We start from the raw sequence: 19,393 nt of genomic DNA on the forward strand, positions 1-19,393 counted from the left end.
TAAATTTAAGCTATTTAAATCTGAAGAAATGAAAGCAACAAATATTTTTAAGTGATGAAGCATTTATTATCAATTCCTAATATGTTTGTAAAGTTACTTCTCTAGATCACAGGGCATCACTCAGTTTGTTTAAGCTTATTGTTCTCTATAAGGATGTTGTCCAATTGAAGTCAACAGCATTCATCGAGTTCAGCAATATAAAAAGTTGATAATAAATTATCATCTTACGTTAATGCATGAAATAGAATTTTCTTTTTTTTTTTTTTAAATTTTTTTTTTTTTTAAATTATACAGACCTTCACGAAGAAGAAATGAGGAAGAAATCTGTGTGCCTAGAAATTGCTGCTACATGCAAAAGATTTCATACTTGAGGGAAAATCTCCTTTCTTTACCATTCTTCCTGTTGGGAACAATGCTGCATTCAACAGCATGACTGCTGTTGTCAAATATTCAGTTTCTTTCTAGCTGTCTTTTTTCCTAAGATTTAAACTCCTGGGGTTGATCTCCTCACAATTTCCCACACTCAGATTTGGTGCCGTCAACTTTGATTTGGTGAACTGGCACTTCAGCGAATGTTATCTTGACCTTTCCTTTTCTCTTGGCCTGCAGCCTTTGTTTCAGACCTCCCGCTTACTAAATGAGCTTCTCTCAAACGATCTCTGCTGATCACAGCCCTCTCTCCCTGATGCACCCAGTGCCAGTGTCCTGCTTGGCACTGCCACCTCTGCTCCAGCCCTCCCTCACTTTATCATTCAGTATTTCTATTTCTCCATATCTGACTTTATTGTATAATCTGAATCAGTGGTTGGTTGTAGGGTTGCTGCTTTGTTTTATTTCCCTTCCTCCTCCAATTATCTTAAAATGTGAGCAGGAGTCTATCTTTTCTCCATATAGTCCCTAAACTGAGTGTTATTTTTAGTCGCTAATCTATTCCTCTTTGAGTCCTGTAGACACCTGCTCACTGACATAACTTTGAAGCATGGATGGTATTATTTGATTTAACTGCAAAGAAAAAATCCAGAAAAAAAAACACCACAATATTTTTGTGAAACCCAAAGTACTTACTTAGGGTTAGTTGGGGCACTTCATTAATTAATACCTTTCCTATTAATAAGGGATCATTTTGGATATACAGATACACAGCTGGGAGGACATATGAATAATCAAGCAATGAAAAAAAATAAATAATAGCCCATCTAGGAAATAATCATTTAAGTGAGCTTAGATGAGAAATTAATGAGACTGAAATCATGACCCTAATTATCATTTTTTAAGTCTGTAATATTAGCATTAACTTCCCTGTACACAGTGCTAATGGCAATCTATTCGGATTTTCATTTTTGTGGGATTTGTTTATTTCAGAAAGCATCTTATAACTCCCCATAGAATTCTTTTGCCCCTTCCTTAAGGGGAGGCAGACTGTGCAAACCTGAAAAGACATCATTCGGTTGTTTTTGTGATATACATACAATGATTCAATGGCAGAATGCTGCAAGCAGTATTTATCACTCTCTTCTCAACTATTTTACTAAACTGTGGTGCCCAGATATTTTTGATTTTTTAATTGATCCTCAGTTATTTCTGTATCTATTATCTATGCAGTTCCAGCAGAGTGGGGTAGAACCCACAAAAGCTCAGCTGCAATAGGAATAACAAGAATGGTTACTAAATCTGTCATTAATCTCTAGCGAATACAATGGGACTCTTGGAAATCCTGTGTGCAATCTGAAACCACATGGAGTTCTATTTATACAACTTAGAAAAAGAATATTTGCAGCTTTTCTTCTTTTTCATGAAGACAAAGCAACATCCTATTTGCAGTGCTCAGGACCAAAAAAAGTCTTTTCTTAAAATAGAGGTCCTAATGAAGGCTTAATCTCTCTAAATGTAGTGGATACTGCAAACAGCTGTTTGTGTTTTATATTTTACCATAAATCACCTATTATTTATACACAAATGAAATGTCATTTCATTTTTCAAAGGACAGACTTATTAGTAATAAAACTGAAATGTGGCAATTTCTTTACATGATGAAACGCTACGGGTTTCTTTCCAAGACAGAACTTTATAATCATGTCCACTTATAGATAGATATCTGTAGAAAAATCTGGTCATTTGACATTTATGCTGCTTGAGCACAGCTGAAATCTAAATGGTGGCACATATCAATTGCAATATGCTTTTCAGTTCTAGTCTTACTCAAGTACTGAAATTGTCCTTATAAGAAGTTGCTGTAACCAATGGCACGCTTTTTATAAAACACAGTTCAAAGTGATAAATTATTGCAGAGAGTCAGTAAAAAAAACCCCACCTTAGATTGTTTTATGAGTACTATAATTAATAATCACAGTTCGCTACACTCTTACAATATGCCTAGCTTAATCTTCAGCTAATTAGCATGCTTCAAACTCAACCTTCAGGCAATGTTTAAGCAAAGTCTTCAGCTGCCACCCTGTAATTCACTGAGTACGGAACAGCAGGCCTTGAGAAATGAGCACCTATTTGAATGGAATGTCACCTTGCACTTCACTAATGAAGCATACCTCATTAAAGAAGATCTAAAATTTGCTATACTTCAGCTCTAAAATTTATTTAAAACACATCATAAAGAAATCATTGACTTCAAGTAGTTCTCCAACACAGAAAGGATACACCCATTCCAGTTTAAGCCTCTTGGCTGGTAGTTCTACTTTTGCTTCCAAATTGTAAGATTCCACTTGCTCTTTGGGCATGTACATGGTAACAGGACGTCCACGAAGAAACATTTTTACATATCCTTCCTCTACAAAAGGTCAGAAATGTTTAGAGTTACACCAAAAAAACACAAAAGTCAGCAGAGAACTCCAGTGCTCCTCAATCCCTTCCCACTTAACAGTTTGGTGCGTTAACAATTACAGAATGACATGCAATCACAAACATATAAAATAAGCAGCTTTCTTTTCCTCTATATCACGCTCACTACACAGATATATATTTAAGTAAGTCCCTTTTTCTTCTAAAAATTATGAAAAGAATTAGAATTAAACAACATCACGAAGAACTGAAACAATTAAAGGGCTACAATTAAAATGTTGGTTTTTTTGTAACAAAGAATGTTACATATTACATTTTTAAAATGTTTGAAAGGGGAAAATGTCAAAGATTACAATTAACACAGAAATGCCACTTTAAAGTGATTTTATTTTTTAATCAATATTTACAGTGGAGCATCAGCATCTAAAGTATTTTCCAACACTCAGTCACATTCTTTGCATATCAGTGTAAAGATATGCTTTACACTTGATACAGTGTTAGAGATACATTTGAAGTAAGGAACACGAACAGTTAGTAAGAGGAATCATGCTGATGTACATGCAAAAAAAAGAAATGCGTTTTAAGAATCACTAAAGAAAGAGAAGGAGCGACAACATTGACAGCACATTATAGAAAGGAAAATGACACAGAGGAGAGAAGCTACAAAAACTGAACTGGCTGACAGAAGTAAACATTTCTAAAAGAAAATACTAAAAATAATTTGTTGAATTCAGAAGAAATATTTTTGGGGGGAGGAGAAGCAGGGATTAATAACAGATCTGGAAGTACTGACTTGGGGACTTCATGGGGCTTATAAAACTAGGAGATCTGGCAAATGCCATGAAGGTCTGACTAGGACTTTTGGGAACTGGCAAGGCCAAAGTGGGCGTCCTGTGAACTTCTGGTGAAGTTTGTCCACATTCAGAACGTGCTGGCTCTTGCTGCTCCATCGGCAGATTAAGGAATTCAGCCTTGTTCTCATGCGAATCAAGCAGTTTTGGAGTCAGTGACATCTGTAGAGTTACTAGACAGAATAATCGTGGGCACAAAGGAAATGGAAGGGCAAAAGTAACAAAATCACGTAAATAGAAAAAAAATAACAATTTAGGAGTCTTAAAATTATACTATGAATTGCTAGGTATCATTACAAGTATACTACCATGTTCTAATAAAAAAAATTAAGGCTTTATTTTAATTGGAAATGCATACATCAGAAATTCTGATTAAATGAATAAAAATTATAGGTTGAACAAAGAAACATAACAGCTACATTGTATTACCTACATACGTGTGTATTTTGCCTTTAGACTGATTCATCTGGGAGAGATCACAGTAAAGTTACAGCTAGGGCTCTCTAAAATCCCCTAACATACAGAATTCACAGACATAATGAAAACAACGAAATATAATGAGAACAAAACAACAATACTAAAAACAAACAAACAAAACACCAAAACAAGAGAATAACAAGAGTGACAGATGGCTGGAGTTCAAGAAGCTTGTTAAAAAGTGCCAGAATACTGGAACTGATATAAAAAACCTACTCTGAAAGATCTGTATGGGAAAATAAAGAGGGTAGAGCACTAAAGAGCAGAGCATTACAGCACTATTTGTATGCGCATGCAGCATCTATTTAATGAGCTTCAAACACAAGCCAATGCTAGTGATACTGGTGCAGTGAAATTTAATAGATTTTCAGCAGTGGTAAGTCTGGACTGTGCTTATCGAAGGCTGTGAATGGATGAAAGTTTAATTCACTAAGCTGCTTTTCTCACTTTAAAAAACATGGAACTCACAAAACTTGCATTTAGGTATCTACAGTGGAATTACCCACATTTGACCTAGTCACTCGAAACTCCTTTTTAGAGTAAATAGGAAGAAGCAGGTACTTTTACAGGAATTAATCACACTTTAAAGCATGCGATGAAGGCCAAAGTATATACGTCTTAGGTATGCCTCTCTCTCTCTCTCTAACTGTAAGTAGGAATTCAGGATGACTAGGCAAGGCACAGTACTATATATTTATTTAGAAGCTTGGGTACTATTAATTCTATGTGTATTGATTTTTGTTAGTAATACAAATATATCATCTACATAGTACCCTTCTATTTTTCCTTAACTAAATCTTTAAGACAGCACAGTTCCGTATGCAAAAATAGCGGTAAAGACAGACAAACTACAATGACATATCAGTGGCAAATCTTCTGAACAAATGTATCTTTCACATCCGCAATGCTGTGAATTTAAAACTGTTGTTGAAAATAACTCTCAAAGTTAATAACCATTGAATTGGAATTAGGAGACGTGAATGCTAGTAAGATCAGCAAAGAGGATCACTACGGACTGCATAAAACTGTATGACTACATAGAAGTAGAAACCTTTCAAAAGACTTCGTCTTGAGAATAAACATTTTTAAAATGAAATTTTACATTTGTTGCAAAGCTGAAAGATGCTGATTAATGGAAAAAACTGTTAGGAATAAGCTATCTCTAAAAGCAAGACAGATCTGTGATTATATCACAGACGTAAACATGCATCAAAAATGTACATATTTACACTGCAATTTAGCAGCAACTTTAGAAAACAATATGGCATGTTTACCAAATATAACTCTGCGTTATGACATTAGAAATTAGTTGTAGGCCTAAATCTGCTTATTTAGCGTTCAGAAAAATCTAACTCTAAATTCTACTCAGTATGAAATAGCAAAGGGAAGAAACCAAGGCTTCTATCATTGTGTTAGACTACCAGCAAAACAGCCAAAGGGGCAAATCTATATGAATTTCAGTAGAAGTGCAAAACACCATTTCAAACACAGTGAACATCCACGTTGCCATATAGCTCTCTCAACATGTTTTTTTTCTATTTCAAATTCTCCTGAAAAATCCGTGATTCAATTATAACCCATTTCTATTTTTACAGTGAACCTGCAGGTTATAATTCAGTAGACTGTATAATAGACTGTATAATATTTTTGTTCTACTCAAAAGAACCAGAAAAGTTTTAACATTGCAAAATGCATGCAAGTAAAAAAAAAAAGTGCAGTTTATACATAGAGCTTTTATCACGCTGGCACCATTTTGCTTCGAGAGCTATGAGGTTTTGGAAGTGCAGCCTACCTTTGCAGTGTGTCACACGGCGCTTCCCTTGTGGTTACAGAGACAGAGACAGAAGGGCTAGATAAAGATGTGTTCCAGTATAACAGCCTCACTATACACCTGCTCTATAGGCTGTCCAGGGGCAGTCTGCTGGAAGCTAGCTTGCTTCCTGACAAAACCTAAGCCATATGCTGTTCAGCAGGTGGGATCATTACAGACAAAACCACCTAGAATCACTGTTCACTCCCTTTATCTTTCAAAATTATTTAAGCTATATTATGCAACTACATGCCAACAGTAACTAAAATATCAAGTACAACTTTCTTAGAACTTTCAGTAAGAATTTACCCAGGTAAGGAAAGTAGAAGCTGCATAACATGCTTAATTACCAACATTTATCTACTGGGGAAGTGCTACAAGAACAACTATTCCGGACACCTTTTATTCTCTCACACTATGCAATCAATGTTAGGCAAAAACTACAAATTCTGTGTGAATTCTTAAGACTTCTTTTGCTGAAACAACTGTTTTCAGGAAAGAAATGTAGATTGTGGTTTTACTGTCACAATGTATTTAAATACTCAACTCTATATATTCCTAAATTCAAAACCAGTTACACTCTAAATCTTGAAGAACTGCTTAAGAGCTTTGTTGGATGCTGATCAATCCTTTTGGTAAACTAGGGATTTTCTTGTTCAGCTTAATGTAAGATACTGTCAAAGAAATATAAACAACCAGAATATGATAAAATTGATAAATGAGCCATTTTCTGTCTTCCTTATTCTATTGTAATGAATGATTTGTTTTAAATCTGTGTTTTTTCAGGACAAAATTTACTTAGGTGTAGAATTCAGTTTCTTATCTTCATCAAGGACAAGGACCAGCTCTTGCACTAATATGCCATAGTTTGCTTTTGAAATCATGTAATAAAGATAATACACGAGAAAAAAAAATGACTCTTGAATTCAAGATAGATCTCCAAAACCATAGCTTCAATACAACTTCTTTATTTGTAATCTGACAAACTGTATTACAAAGCATTGGGATAGATATGGAATTCTTTAAAGGGAGTAATCAAGTACAGCTAATAACTAAATTAATGTGTCATAACTGGAATGTAGTAACACTTCAATTCACAAAACTTTAATACTGCCCCAAAAGGAAGATATATTTGAAGTAAGAAGACATGGCTTTTTCTTCTTTGTCTTCTTACAAAGAAGACTAACTAAAATAAACCTACTGGGCCAATGAAAAGTGAGCAAACTGCTCAGGTTTTCTTTTAAAAGCTATAGCAATATATACTATCAGTATAGCCTATAAGCATCGCGCTTAGAGTCCCAACACCAGTTCCTGAACATTCACAGATAAAATCTATTGTTATCACATTTTTTAAATGTTTAAAAACGTTAAAAGTTCCTACCTGCACTGAACATTGGCTCCTTAGGTTTGCTGTGAAAATAACAAAGAAATACCTATTTTAAAAAGCTCACACAAAGTATCCACACATAAGGCTATTGATGCGATAAAAAATTAAATATATATATTTCTATAAAAGTAATGATATAATTCAATTATTTATACTGTAATTCTCAAGGCAGACAAAATTATAAACAGTATTCATGATGGTTCCTTAATGACAAATATTAACACTTTTTTTAAACACTGAGTTCTCTTTGCATTCTTGCAAACATAGATCTTTTACTACTACCAGATCCTTCCCTCCTGCAGCATCAGTTGTAGGAGAACATGGAAATTGGCCTAGGGCAGTTGTGTCAAATTTTGGTTTGCCGTCAATGAAATTAGGTATCCTAAGAAGAGCTACAGATATCATTAAGACTTAGGAATATATTCTTAAATACAATATATCTGAATATCTGGAGGGAGCTACTGTATACATAGGTATTTCCTTCATGGCTTTGCTCTCTCTGAACTTAAGGAGCAAAATAAAATTTGAATGGTGCTTTCCTAAAGATTTTACATAAAAGATGGAAATGCCCAGTTGGTTCCTGATGAACGACGGTATTCAGTGAAGCCCAGGAAACACGTGTCCATCATCATTAAAGCACTTTCTTTCCCTGTGCAGTACATGAAAGACAAGTTAAATCCACTTGCCATTTTGACTTGAGAAAACTATCTGGGAAAAAGTGAGGGAAAAATACATAAATACATGTGGATAAGGAAGAGACGGAAAAGATGAGTTGCTCTCTGGGTAGTACTACCCTGCTATGCTGGTCAGAAAGAAGAAATCTTTCTCAAGAAATAACAGTTGTTTGGGGCTTTTTTAATCATTCACCACTATGTAATTAATCTTGAGGGAGCTGTTTCTGATGAAACAGGAGGGTCATTAAGCCATACTAAGCAGTTATCTTTTTCCCAGCCATGTATTCATCGTACTCAGTACATTTATTGAAACATCAGGTTACTACAGCATAGCTCCGAGTGATCCCAGAAGAGTCGAGAACTCCGCAACTTCAGTGGAGAGATACATGAAAAGGATGAAGTATCCACAGAGCTTTGAAATGCAATATCCACATCAGATCCAGAACTGCACAGGCAGATAAAGAGAAACTAGACTGCTTGCAGGATTTTTGATAAGCATGAAAGATTCCCTCTCACTACAAATGAAACTGAAGCCACAACAAGCAATCTGAGTATTATTCTTTTTCCTTTGATTTGAATCTGCTGTATTAAAAATAATATGTTTTTCTAATGATTGAACCAACTAACAAAAGAATTCTATGGGTCCCACCTGGTACAGCAGCTTCTCATAATACCAGCCTGGATATTAATCATGCAACAAAATTCTTGCACCAATCTTGCCCACAGAGCCAATCTAAATAAATACCATGATGCATTACCATTTTTAGCACCAGGATTAAATTGTTTTCTTATGAGTGAAGACATTTATAGAAAATAAGCTCTTTATGGGATGCAGCATTTGTCAGAAATGCTACATTTCTAGAGACAAGACCTCCCAGATCTGAATTGTCCATGCTGACTTATTCGCTAATGCAAAGGGCTGATTCATTACAGTAATAAAGCAAACCATGTGTACCTTCTAATTATAAAAATCCTAACCAGACACAGAGCTTTGACTGCTCCTTTTCTCTTTTCCATGATCTTGAATCATTTCCTACTTACCAAAAACTTAACAAGGACTTACCTCTTGCTCAGAGTGATAGGGAACTGGGACACCCTCAGGCTACAGTCACTTCCTCATCCTTTATTATTAAAGCTTCTTAAAATATCTATCTAAAGCAATATGGCTTTGCATAATGGCTACAATTGTACATACAATTATGTTGAAAAACAGTAATTTCACAATTGCCTTCTTAGATTTCTGTCATGTATTCTGCTTTAAGCCTCATCTAGAGACCAGATATAACACAAGAAATGAAAAGGCTGCAAGTAGTTAAGTAATACCCTCTTCTTCATTCTTACACACACGTAGTTAGCTTTAGGAGGACAGCTTTAGCTTCTGGCATATAGAAGAGAAGTGAGCATGATTCCAGTCCCATGACTCTGGCTCTATGTTCTGCACAGTTGCCTGCCTTCAGCAGGAATTATGAGGAAGACTTTAGGAAGACGTTACCTAGACTCTTCCATAGGAAAAAGACACTTTTCAATAAGGTAAGAGCTGCGGCTCTGAACATCTGCAGGCTGCATGTGATATAAGAACTCAGGCCTTTTATCTCCTGGGAAAACTCTAATCACACAATTATTGCTCTAACAGCAGCAAAAGCCACGCTAGCTCCACCTAATGCTATCTAACATGGTCTCTCAATTAGTTCCTTAGGAAATTTCATTTAAATAGTGTATTTCATACATTATTTACATATCACTTTACTTGTTTATGGGACCACACCCCCAAACCCAAATTAAGTGATTTCTAATCTATGCTGACTGGATTGAATCCTTTGTGACCAGATTAAATGTCTGCTGAATTATGTAAACATCAGAATTCTGTTACAAGAGTATGAAAAATTTTAAAGTATCTTGGTAAAATTCTGATCAATTTTTAACCTAGAAACAAAACCATTTTGCAGATAATCATCAGTTATATCTTTTTATTTCTCCCCCCACTTCTTAGCTGTTTGTGAATCAATCTTTTTAAGTTTACAGTACCACTACGTAGTTGCTAAAAGTTGTATCTTTTCTTCTTTGAAATAATCAAAAATGTAACTAATGTTCTCATCTGGTTACTTTAGCAGCTTTAATATAAAACTAATTTCAGATAAATAGAACCTTATGCAGGTATCAAGTAGCAAGGAATAGCTTCAAAACAAAACTAGCAGTAATTCAATCACCCACTTTTAGCTGCTGCCTATTATTTCACAACAACCTCAGTCAATCTCCACATTGAGGGAAGATGCTAAAGAGATTAAAATAAGAAGTTGTAGAATCATGGAATAACACAAGTTGGAAGGGACCCATAAGGATCACAGAGTTCAACAAGAAGTTTTGTGTCCTACCATAGTCTCATCAGCAATCCAATGACTCCTATAAAGGCACTCATGCATAGAGATGCAGAACAGATGAATTACATTATTATGTTATCTTTGTCAACACTGTGTTTCTCAAAACTATTATCAACACCTCTTTTTACACAAGGAACTGTAGCAGGACAGATATAGGTGTAATTGCCATGGCTAATGGCCAAAATCTGTCTAGGAAATATGGGAAAGAATTGATCAGGCAAAACACTGATTTCACCACAAAAACTAAATCATCTGTATCTTCAAGATACCCTATTCTGAAACTCTTGGAAAAGACATTCTCCTTTTGTTACTGTCAGCAACACAGAGAAACACCATCAAGATGCACAGGGATACACATTACTTTATTCTGCTTCTTTGGATAGTTCCTGCACATAAGTGTATTTCTCCATTTCTCATTCATCTGATTTCAGCTGAGACAGTTATTGCCCATATATCAGCTGGGTGTCATTCCACATGTGTGAGATGGAAAATTTCATCTAAATTTGAAAAAAAAAAAAAAAAAAAAAAAGATTTGGAGTCTTTTGGAATATGTATTTTTTACCAACCAGTGGAGGTTTAAAAACAAAAAAACAACAAACAAATTCCAATATTTGCTGAATTGAAGAAACAATTTACACTTTTAGGGCAGAAGGCAAAAAAAAAAAAAAAACAAAAAAAAACCAACAGGATGACCATTCAAGAAACACTACCTTTCACTGTTCTTTTTACCACTGGATGAGCTGCTGGTGGATCCAGTGCGGTTGCGACTCCCTTTGGAATCTCCATAGCTTTCCCTCCGGCCTCCCGGGGACACACGCTCAGCAGAGCTGGTTCTCTTAATAGTACTAATAAAAAAAAGGGAGGAAGCTTAACAGCAGAACTAGTTGTACACACTTCATGACAAACATCTCTGAGAAATGCATCAAATAGAAAGCTGGCCATAAAAATAACATCATGTTATTACAATTGCTTAATAGAAAGCAATTTATTAAAGATCTTACATAAGAGCTTTGCTGAGTACCTTTTGCGATAGAGACCATCATACATTTTTGCCCAACTATAAAAAAAAAGGGGCCACACTTATATCAGACATCTGTAACACCTACTTTCCATATAACCTCCCAAATCTTTGAATACCATCCCACACTTCAGAATTATCTCAAGAAGAAGGAAGGACTCAAAGAAAGCACCAGACACCAGCTGACTACAGAAAACATAAAAAGTAGGTCAAAATTTGAGCACTAGCAAGATAACCAGTATCTGCATTCAAAATCAATTACAGTGTGGTACAAAGCTAGACAGCTGTAAGGTAGCTCCTGCATGACTTTCAGACAGAAAGCTCTCACTGACTGAGAACCACAAGGCACAACATAAGCAGTATCTATCACCCAGAGCATATATCAAAGGTGACAAAGTACTATGGTTTTCCATTAGTTCAAACCATTTTTCTCTAAAGCAATGCTTCCTAGGGGCAAGGGGAGTAAGTGAGCTGGGCTAGTTCCCTTGCTTTACTCCTTTCTCTGAGCAGGGCGGGCAGCTGTGCCTGGGATGAGGGACGATTTGCTTCCACAGCACCAGCTGGACAGGACTTGGTACTGGCACCTCCTTTCTCCCAACTCAGCCCTCTGTCTGCTTTACCCTCCCCAAAGATAAGAGCAGGGACATCTGTGCAATTTTCCTCACATCCTAGTCATGTTCTGTCTCTTCACAGAAACATTTCAGCTTTTTCTGCTCCTGCTCTCCAGGAACCAGGCTCATTCCAGTCATTCCCTTTGCCAACCCCAGCCCTGTTACCTTTTACACTCCATGGTGCTCTGCTTACCAAGAGACTCAGTTCAGGCATCACCATGGACTATTCCAGGCCATCCCATCAACTTCTAAAAACCACCCCCTGCCATGTTACCTCAGTCAGCTCCTCAGAGTGCCCCACTTCATGCGTAGTATAAAAAACAAAGTCATCAACTCTTATTAAGTAAAGGAAGCGAAGCAGACTTTTCTGCATGGTCAACACACGTAACTGTACAATACAATGGACACATCTGAGCTCAAGTCACGGCAAAGACAATATTTTTCTGAGAGGAAGCTCCATGCATTCAGGGCAGAGCAGATACAACTTGTGATGCATCTCAGATGGCTTGGCAAAAATCTTTCTGGAATATGCAGTGATAGTGCAGATATTCAATGCTGTGTTATTGTATTAAAAACAAGCACCATTCAAAGGATTAAGCTGAAACAAAAACGTTTCTGTGGAAAGAATGATGTAAGAGAGCAAGCAGAATGCTAAGCTGCACACAGGGACAGACAAATAATGCACGAGAGAAGCAAAAGGCAGTGAAAACTCGATTCTGTTGTCACTTCTGGCATTACTGTTTCCTAAGCTAGCCTAACCCTGCCCAAGTCTTCTCAATGTCAAATGCATGAAAACCTTCCTTCTATACTAAGTAGCATGCTACAAACATTAAACAGTTCTCTGTCTTTCTTAACATCGTTCCATATAATATTTCTCTAGGCTAACATAAAGCAGCCCCTGTACTGAACAATTTTACTCCATGTAAATAATCTTTATCAGCATGTGCCCTTTCACTGGATTTTACTAATGCAAAACATCATCTCCGTGTGATTTTGTAGTCAAAATAAGGGTTTGATACATCTTCTCTTTAACCAAAAAAAGAAGACGCAACATCAGCCAACACTGAAATTAAATGAAGGAAATCACAAAATTATGCTAACATCAGAATAACTACTGTAGCAGTCATGGAAGCAATTCTAAGCTAATTTAATATCGCTTGAGGTTTTATTTTTACAGCTATCAACTTCAAAAGATGAATGGATGGATAAAAAATGAACAGGCCTGAAGCTTAGAAGTGCAATGATATCTTTTTACTGATGAAGCCTCAAATCAGTATAATAACTTCTTTTACCACAATAGAAGAACAAAACTCTTTTAAGTTATTTTATGTCTATTAGTGCTTAAACTAACTAGCCAAAATACTTTCTGACAAATTTTAAACTTCCACCAACAGCAAAAGCCCAGTGAGATGTATTAGCAAATGATCAGAAAAAGAGGATCACAACAGGATATTTTCATTCCATTACATTAACTCCATTTTGGCATATGCATATTTTGATTTCTCCAGTGTTTAATATCAGTATGGCTGCAGCAGATAAATGGACACCTGAGAAAGGATTTAAAATGATAACAAATACTCATTTAACTTACAAGACTGTAAGAATATGACTGGATTCCAGAATTTGGCTTCCACAGTAGTGATATGAAAGGAGAACATTCTCAATTTTATTTCATTTTTTTTAATTAAAAGGTAATATTTGTTAATATCATTTTTAAACTTAAGAAAGGAATGAGTGTTAATGAAATATAGTAAAATTGACGTTAGCATAAGAGAATGGAGATAACATCAGAAACCATTGCTGGATAAGTTCAGTAATGCATTTATCAGCAACAAGAAGTTTTAAATGTACTTCTGAAAGTGTTAAAAATGGGAATAATAAATACCGTTAAGTTCTACAGTGTTAATGCTGCCACTAAAACAGCCACTTTCTATGACTCGAATCAGAACAGGAAGGAAAAGCAATTGAGCTTCAACACTAGAAAGCTATTAAGAATCCCTCACCTTAGAGCAGGCTTTTTCAGTTTGCATGCATTGAGAAGATTCACAGACCTGCTTAATCCACATTGAGAGGTGCGTAAACAAAGCAGAATAAAAAGTGAATGCAACAATAAAACATGGAAAAGACATTTAAAACAAGCTTACATTAAAAGACATCATCGCATGCATTTAAGGTATGAGATCACGTGCAAGAATAAACAACAGCAATTATTGGTTCTGGCGTCTGATCATTTCAAACCATACATTTAAGTACACCAATGTATCTTTGAATGACAAAATCTTAGCAGTGCTCCAAATACACTGACTCTTTCTGAAGCTACTGAGAAAAACAGAAAATCAAAGAAGCTAAGGAAACAGACAGATGACCCAGCTAGGAGACAGAAGACCATTAAGAAAGCAACAATAAAGACAAGAAAATAAATCTTGATACATATATACACACAACACTGCATAGCATGTATGTTTTACATGCTTGCATCACTGAATTGCACTGAGCAAACCCGGACAAAATATATAAATATATATAATCAAATTTCTGGAGGGAAAAATACTAAAGCTCATAAAATAAAATACATAGAAATAGTTGTATAGTAGTGAAACTAATAATACTAATATTCTGAAACTTGTCTAACACTCCTGACTCTCATTTAAATCAATTAGAATGAATTCAAGAATAATATATAACTTTAATTTCATTACGCCTTCGAGCAAAGCACACTAATAACTTTAATTGTTAGAGATAAAGTGAAGTAGTGTAATGGCTTTCCACTTGAAGTTCAATGGATAGGCTTTTTATATTTATGCTCCTTTTATTTAAAAACAGTTTTTAGAGAGTCAAGCATTAAATAGGAGACTAAACTGAAGTTTTGACACAGTTTGTGTGTGCCAGTTGCAAATCATTGCTGCCCCCTGAACAGAATGTGGAACATTAATTCCAGGAGACCGAACAATTTCCTAGGGGCCATGTGTTTAGAGTTTAGAAGAACAAGAATTCATCTTATTAAAGTATTTTATTCTCCCTACAAACAAAGCTTTTTATGTTTTCTTTGTTCCAATTTCTTCCTTTTGATCTCCATTGTCAGCTTTGTAGCATTGTAGTACTTTACAATCTGCTCAAGAACAAAGAGTGACTGATTGGCTCTTTCTAAAAGAGAAAGTATATGCTAGCCTACAGTCTGCAGCAGCATCCCTACTGAGAAAGGTACCGACTGCATTCTCCTCCCTTATATTTTCTTTTCCTCTTTTTTCCCCTTCAACTATTGGAAACAAAGCTATCCTAGATGAGTCACAAAAACCTAGATTTTAATAGGGAACTCAAAACATTACTACTGTGCGCTGGACACATTCCAAAGGCAAATTTAGTGTTAAGCAATGAACTTCAAGCCACATTGCTTCTGAAAGGAAGAATGGTGGGGGAAGGGAAAGTTCCATTCATGATAGAAAGAGTTCATCTTATGCTGAATAAAACTTTCAAACAATTACTCTACGTATAAGGTTCAGAATAAAAATCAGTATACAAAAAAAATTCCTGACTTCCACAGCTTACAAGTAGTAAACACACTAGATATAAAAAATTTTAAGTCCCTGAGACAAGGGGACAAAGGAAGACTTGCAAACACTTTACAAAGATGGGCAATTCTTGATTATCTGTATCAGGTGATTACCCAGCTCATCTGTAAATCACTTCAGTTTTGCATCAGCCAGCTTGCACCTGGTAGCCACGTAGCTGTGCAGCACATGCTGGTTCTGGATAAGAACTTTTGGTTCTAGTATCACCAGCATCATCATTTTTAACAATATTTTAAGTTCTGCACTGCATTAATTACCACATATTTTTAATCATTTGATTGACCTATGTGCTGTTATTGTGTATTTGCTGTATTCAGGTTATTTCATTCCTTCCTTAACTTGGATAGTCATGTTTTGGCTATACAAGATCTAAATGCCAAAGGGGGGTTGGTGCCCTCAATTCTAAATTGAAGTCAGAGTCAGTTGAGGTTACTCAATGCTCTAACAGATCTGGTTCTAATTAACACATTGGGCCATATAACAACCTACTGATATTGCATTTTACATATGGAAAACCAATATGCATAAAGGTTAAGATATTTGCATAAGGTCATTCAGAGAATGGGGCAGAATTTGAATAAAAGTCTGTTAGTTCCACCCTTTCAACCTCAATATTTTTTTTAATCATCTCCAGCGTTGTATTCCTGCCACAAGTAGTCATTTCCATTTCAAATATTAAAAGGGAAATCAGAAAAACATAGTGAACTCTGAACTGTATCTCCTTGGCAATCCAGCAAGAAGGAGGAGCACTATGCCAATCTGTGGGTTCAGATGAGTTAACCAACACATATAAATGAGACTGTGTTTGTAGACATGTCAATAAACACATCTATTTTTAAGCAATAGAATCTATGGATGCACATTTGATCCCTGCAGAGATCATTTGTGTATGTTTATACAGATAGGCATTGCTTGCTGTTTTAACTGGAAACAATATACTTCCTAACCAAACATTTCAAATCAGAATTTACTTATTTTTAATCCCCTTTTCATAACAGGGTTCAGTGAAACATCTGGGAAAGACTCCATTAACCTTCAGGTTTGCCTCCATTGAAAATATGTTCAACAAGAAGAAAAAGATGCTATTTTCCTGTTATAGCAATCCTAGCAGATGTTCGTAATTTACAGCAGCAAACTGAAGTTTTAAAAGAAAACCCAAATCGAAAGGAGTTATTCCTTTTTATAATTACCGATTTTCTTTCACTTTTCAAATTTGGAAACAATTTTTTCTTTCTTCACCTATATTGTATATATACACCTATGTAGTACATAAACACTCTATAGATATATTCAAGCTGAAAATAAGCTTTAAAAACATCTATAAGCACTTAATACTATTTAGACCTTCCATTTCACATCATCACACCTACACCAAGAATTAGTAGCAGATTCAGAATCACTTCATGTGAGAATAGCACTGTTAAAATGTGATTGTTTATCTGAAACCAGGACTTTAAAAGTTATTAAGAACTACACATAATTCAAGAACTGTTCAATGCTCATTAAAGCTTCATAACACAGAGAACTTCTGCCTCCTATTTGACCTTGCTGCTATATTCCCCATGCTGCACCCTCCCCCCCATTTTCACTGGGGTTTGGAACTGGATGATCTTTCAGCTCCCTTCCAACCTAAGCCACTCTATGATTCTGCTTCTACATATACTCACAGCACTTGAATGTAAAATGGTCCATTATAAATGTAAAGTATGAATGAACTCATATTAATGAGCTTATCTACTTGACTACTAGCAAGTCGGCTACTTCAAGCAGTTAAGATATATTCACCTATGAATACCGAATATTTTGTGCATGCCGTATTGCAAAAACACAAAACCCCTTCAGTTATTTTAAAGTTAATTTTCAAAAACAGAAGAGAATAATTTACTAAAAGTTTTCTACAGTAATTCAATAGTAGGGAGTTTAACACTCTACTCCCTTCCTCGGAAAGTATATATACACAATATATACATAAAATAATAAATAAGCACAATAGAATTATATTAAAATTCTTATCCCATGGAAGACTTCATTCACAGATGAGCCAAGGCAGTTATACAACTGTCACTCCCTAAGGATTCTCCGTAAGGACTTTTCCACTAGCACAGAGGGTATCCAGACAACATGCGAGTGAGGTGGGAAGGCTGTGGGATGCCCTTTATCTCAAGGATGTATAGAGCCATGACATTGTTCACAGGCCACAGAATGATCTTCACCTGCATCTGACCCATTCCGTACTGGAGCAGGAAGTCCTGTGTTGAACCTTGGATAGCAAGTGTGCAGAATCATGGGTCCCACCCTACGTACACAAGTGAAATGTGCCAATACTTGGGCTCACTCTTTTATTCTTTTTTTAAAATAAATACCACTTAAAACTCTGCTTTCAATTAACAAGAACAATCTTAGGAGACCTAAGAAAAAATAATATTTTTCCTTAAAAGTTCGTGATACATAAAATAGCTCTCCTTTCAAAACACAAAACCATTTTCTCTTTAAAAGTCAAGTAATTCCATCCACCTGCAAAAATTCTGATAACATATTTCTGATAATGAATACATTCATATTGTATTTACCTTCCCTCTCTTATCTTTGGCAAACTCACCAAAGCCTGCAGCTGCAATAAGGCCCATTTCATAGGAGCCCAGCTCTATTTGTGTGACATTGAAACAAACAATGCTTTCTAATTTCAATTCTGCATAGAATAGATTCTCCACAATAACAAAATTTGGAGTTTTATGAAAACCAGTGGTCCTCAAATCACCAACAGAGCAGCATACACTTAGTTAACATCTCCCCTTAGGAAGAGACCTTTAACAAAAAAAGCTTCAAACTATAGCATGTTAATACTCTCCACAACTTGCCTTTCTCAGACCTGACAGCATCGTCTCTACAAAATGCTGAGAATGATACACAGCCAAAGAAATGTTTCAAAAACAACCTCATGCATATAATACAAGTATATGTTTTAACAGGCAAACATTACAGCAGAGCAGCAGCAGCACAAGAACTGTCACATTTAACTTGAACTTGGCTCCACTCCATCTGTTGCACTTCTTATAACCTAGGTGTATAACAGGCATATATGTAATCTACAAAATAATACACAACTGAAATTGAAACATCATTCCAGTCATCTAACAGTAATAGTAAGGTGTCTATAGCTAGGTATTCTTTTGCATAAATTTGCATAAATGTGCTAGATGCTATTTTCCTCTGTGAGATACTTGAAACATTTCTAACATGACTCAACAAAGGTAGCACACTGATTTGTAACGATAACACAGTTTCTCTACAGACTGCATGTTTTCTTCTTACTATTAGAAAATCCTTGCCTTACTTTTTGCATCATGTTACAAAACAGCACAGCAGAAATGCTTTATTCTCTGTGTTAGACTGCAGTAACAAGAAAGTAACAGAAAATGGTAAATTACCCTAAAAAGAACACACAATGCTTAATAACCTTAATTCTGATTAATTAGACCTAATGAGTTTTAAATCTCCTATAATTAACTCCATCGCTTTTCATTCTGAGCTAAGAATTTAGACTACTGCTTTGAAAATAAGAAAAAACATATATTGAGAAGCTTGAAGATCCATTATTCCCTCAGTTTAACAATTACTGTGCTTCCAAGGGATGCATACCTTTTTGCTGCTGGTGATACAGTTTCTTTTCTGGTTCCTGATGGAGAAGGTAGAGAGCCACTTGGTTTCTTTGGTAACACAGTTCCATTATTAACAGTTGTCCTTAAAGGCAGTGTTTGTACCAGCGGTCTTGCTGCAAAACAAGTAGAGGATTAAATCATTGTTTACATATTCTTTTCTTATTTT

General features: G+C 35.6%; 1 protein-coding gene across 4 annotated transcripts in view; it reads right to left on the reverse strand.

Moving 5' to 3' along the window:
* The window catches only part of EML1 (EMAP like 1), a 116,401-nt gene that overhangs the window by 25,458 nt on the left and 71,550 nt on the right, over nt 1–19,393 (reverse strand). For 2 of the 4 annotated variants that reach the window (XM_072337026.1, XM_072337028.1), the window contains exons 3-7: nt 19,208–19,340; nt 11,081–11,215; nt 7,313–7,341; nt 5,914–5,940; nt 2,653–2,782 (exon numbers count right to left, since the gene is read on the reverse strand). In XM_072337026.1, the coding sequence (XP_072193127.1) occupies nt 2,653–2,782; nt 5,914–5,940; nt 7,313–7,341; nt 11,081–11,215; nt 19,208–19,340 (454 nt within the window). The remainder of the gene's footprint in view (nt 1–2,652; nt 2,783–5,913; nt 5,941–7,312; nt 7,342–11,080; nt 11,216–19,207; nt 19,341–19,393) is intronic. The other 2 variants (XM_072337027.1, XM_072337025.1) reach the window with 1 other exon arrangement.

The sequence above is a fragment of the Excalfactoria chinensis genome, chromosome 5 (assembly GCF_039878825.1).
Source record: "Excalfactoria chinensis isolate bCotChi1 chromosome 5, bCotChi1.hap2, whole genome shotgun sequence".
Taxonomy (NCBI): domain Eukaryota; kingdom Metazoa; phylum Chordata; class Aves; order Galliformes; family Phasianidae; genus Excalfactoria; species Excalfactoria chinensis.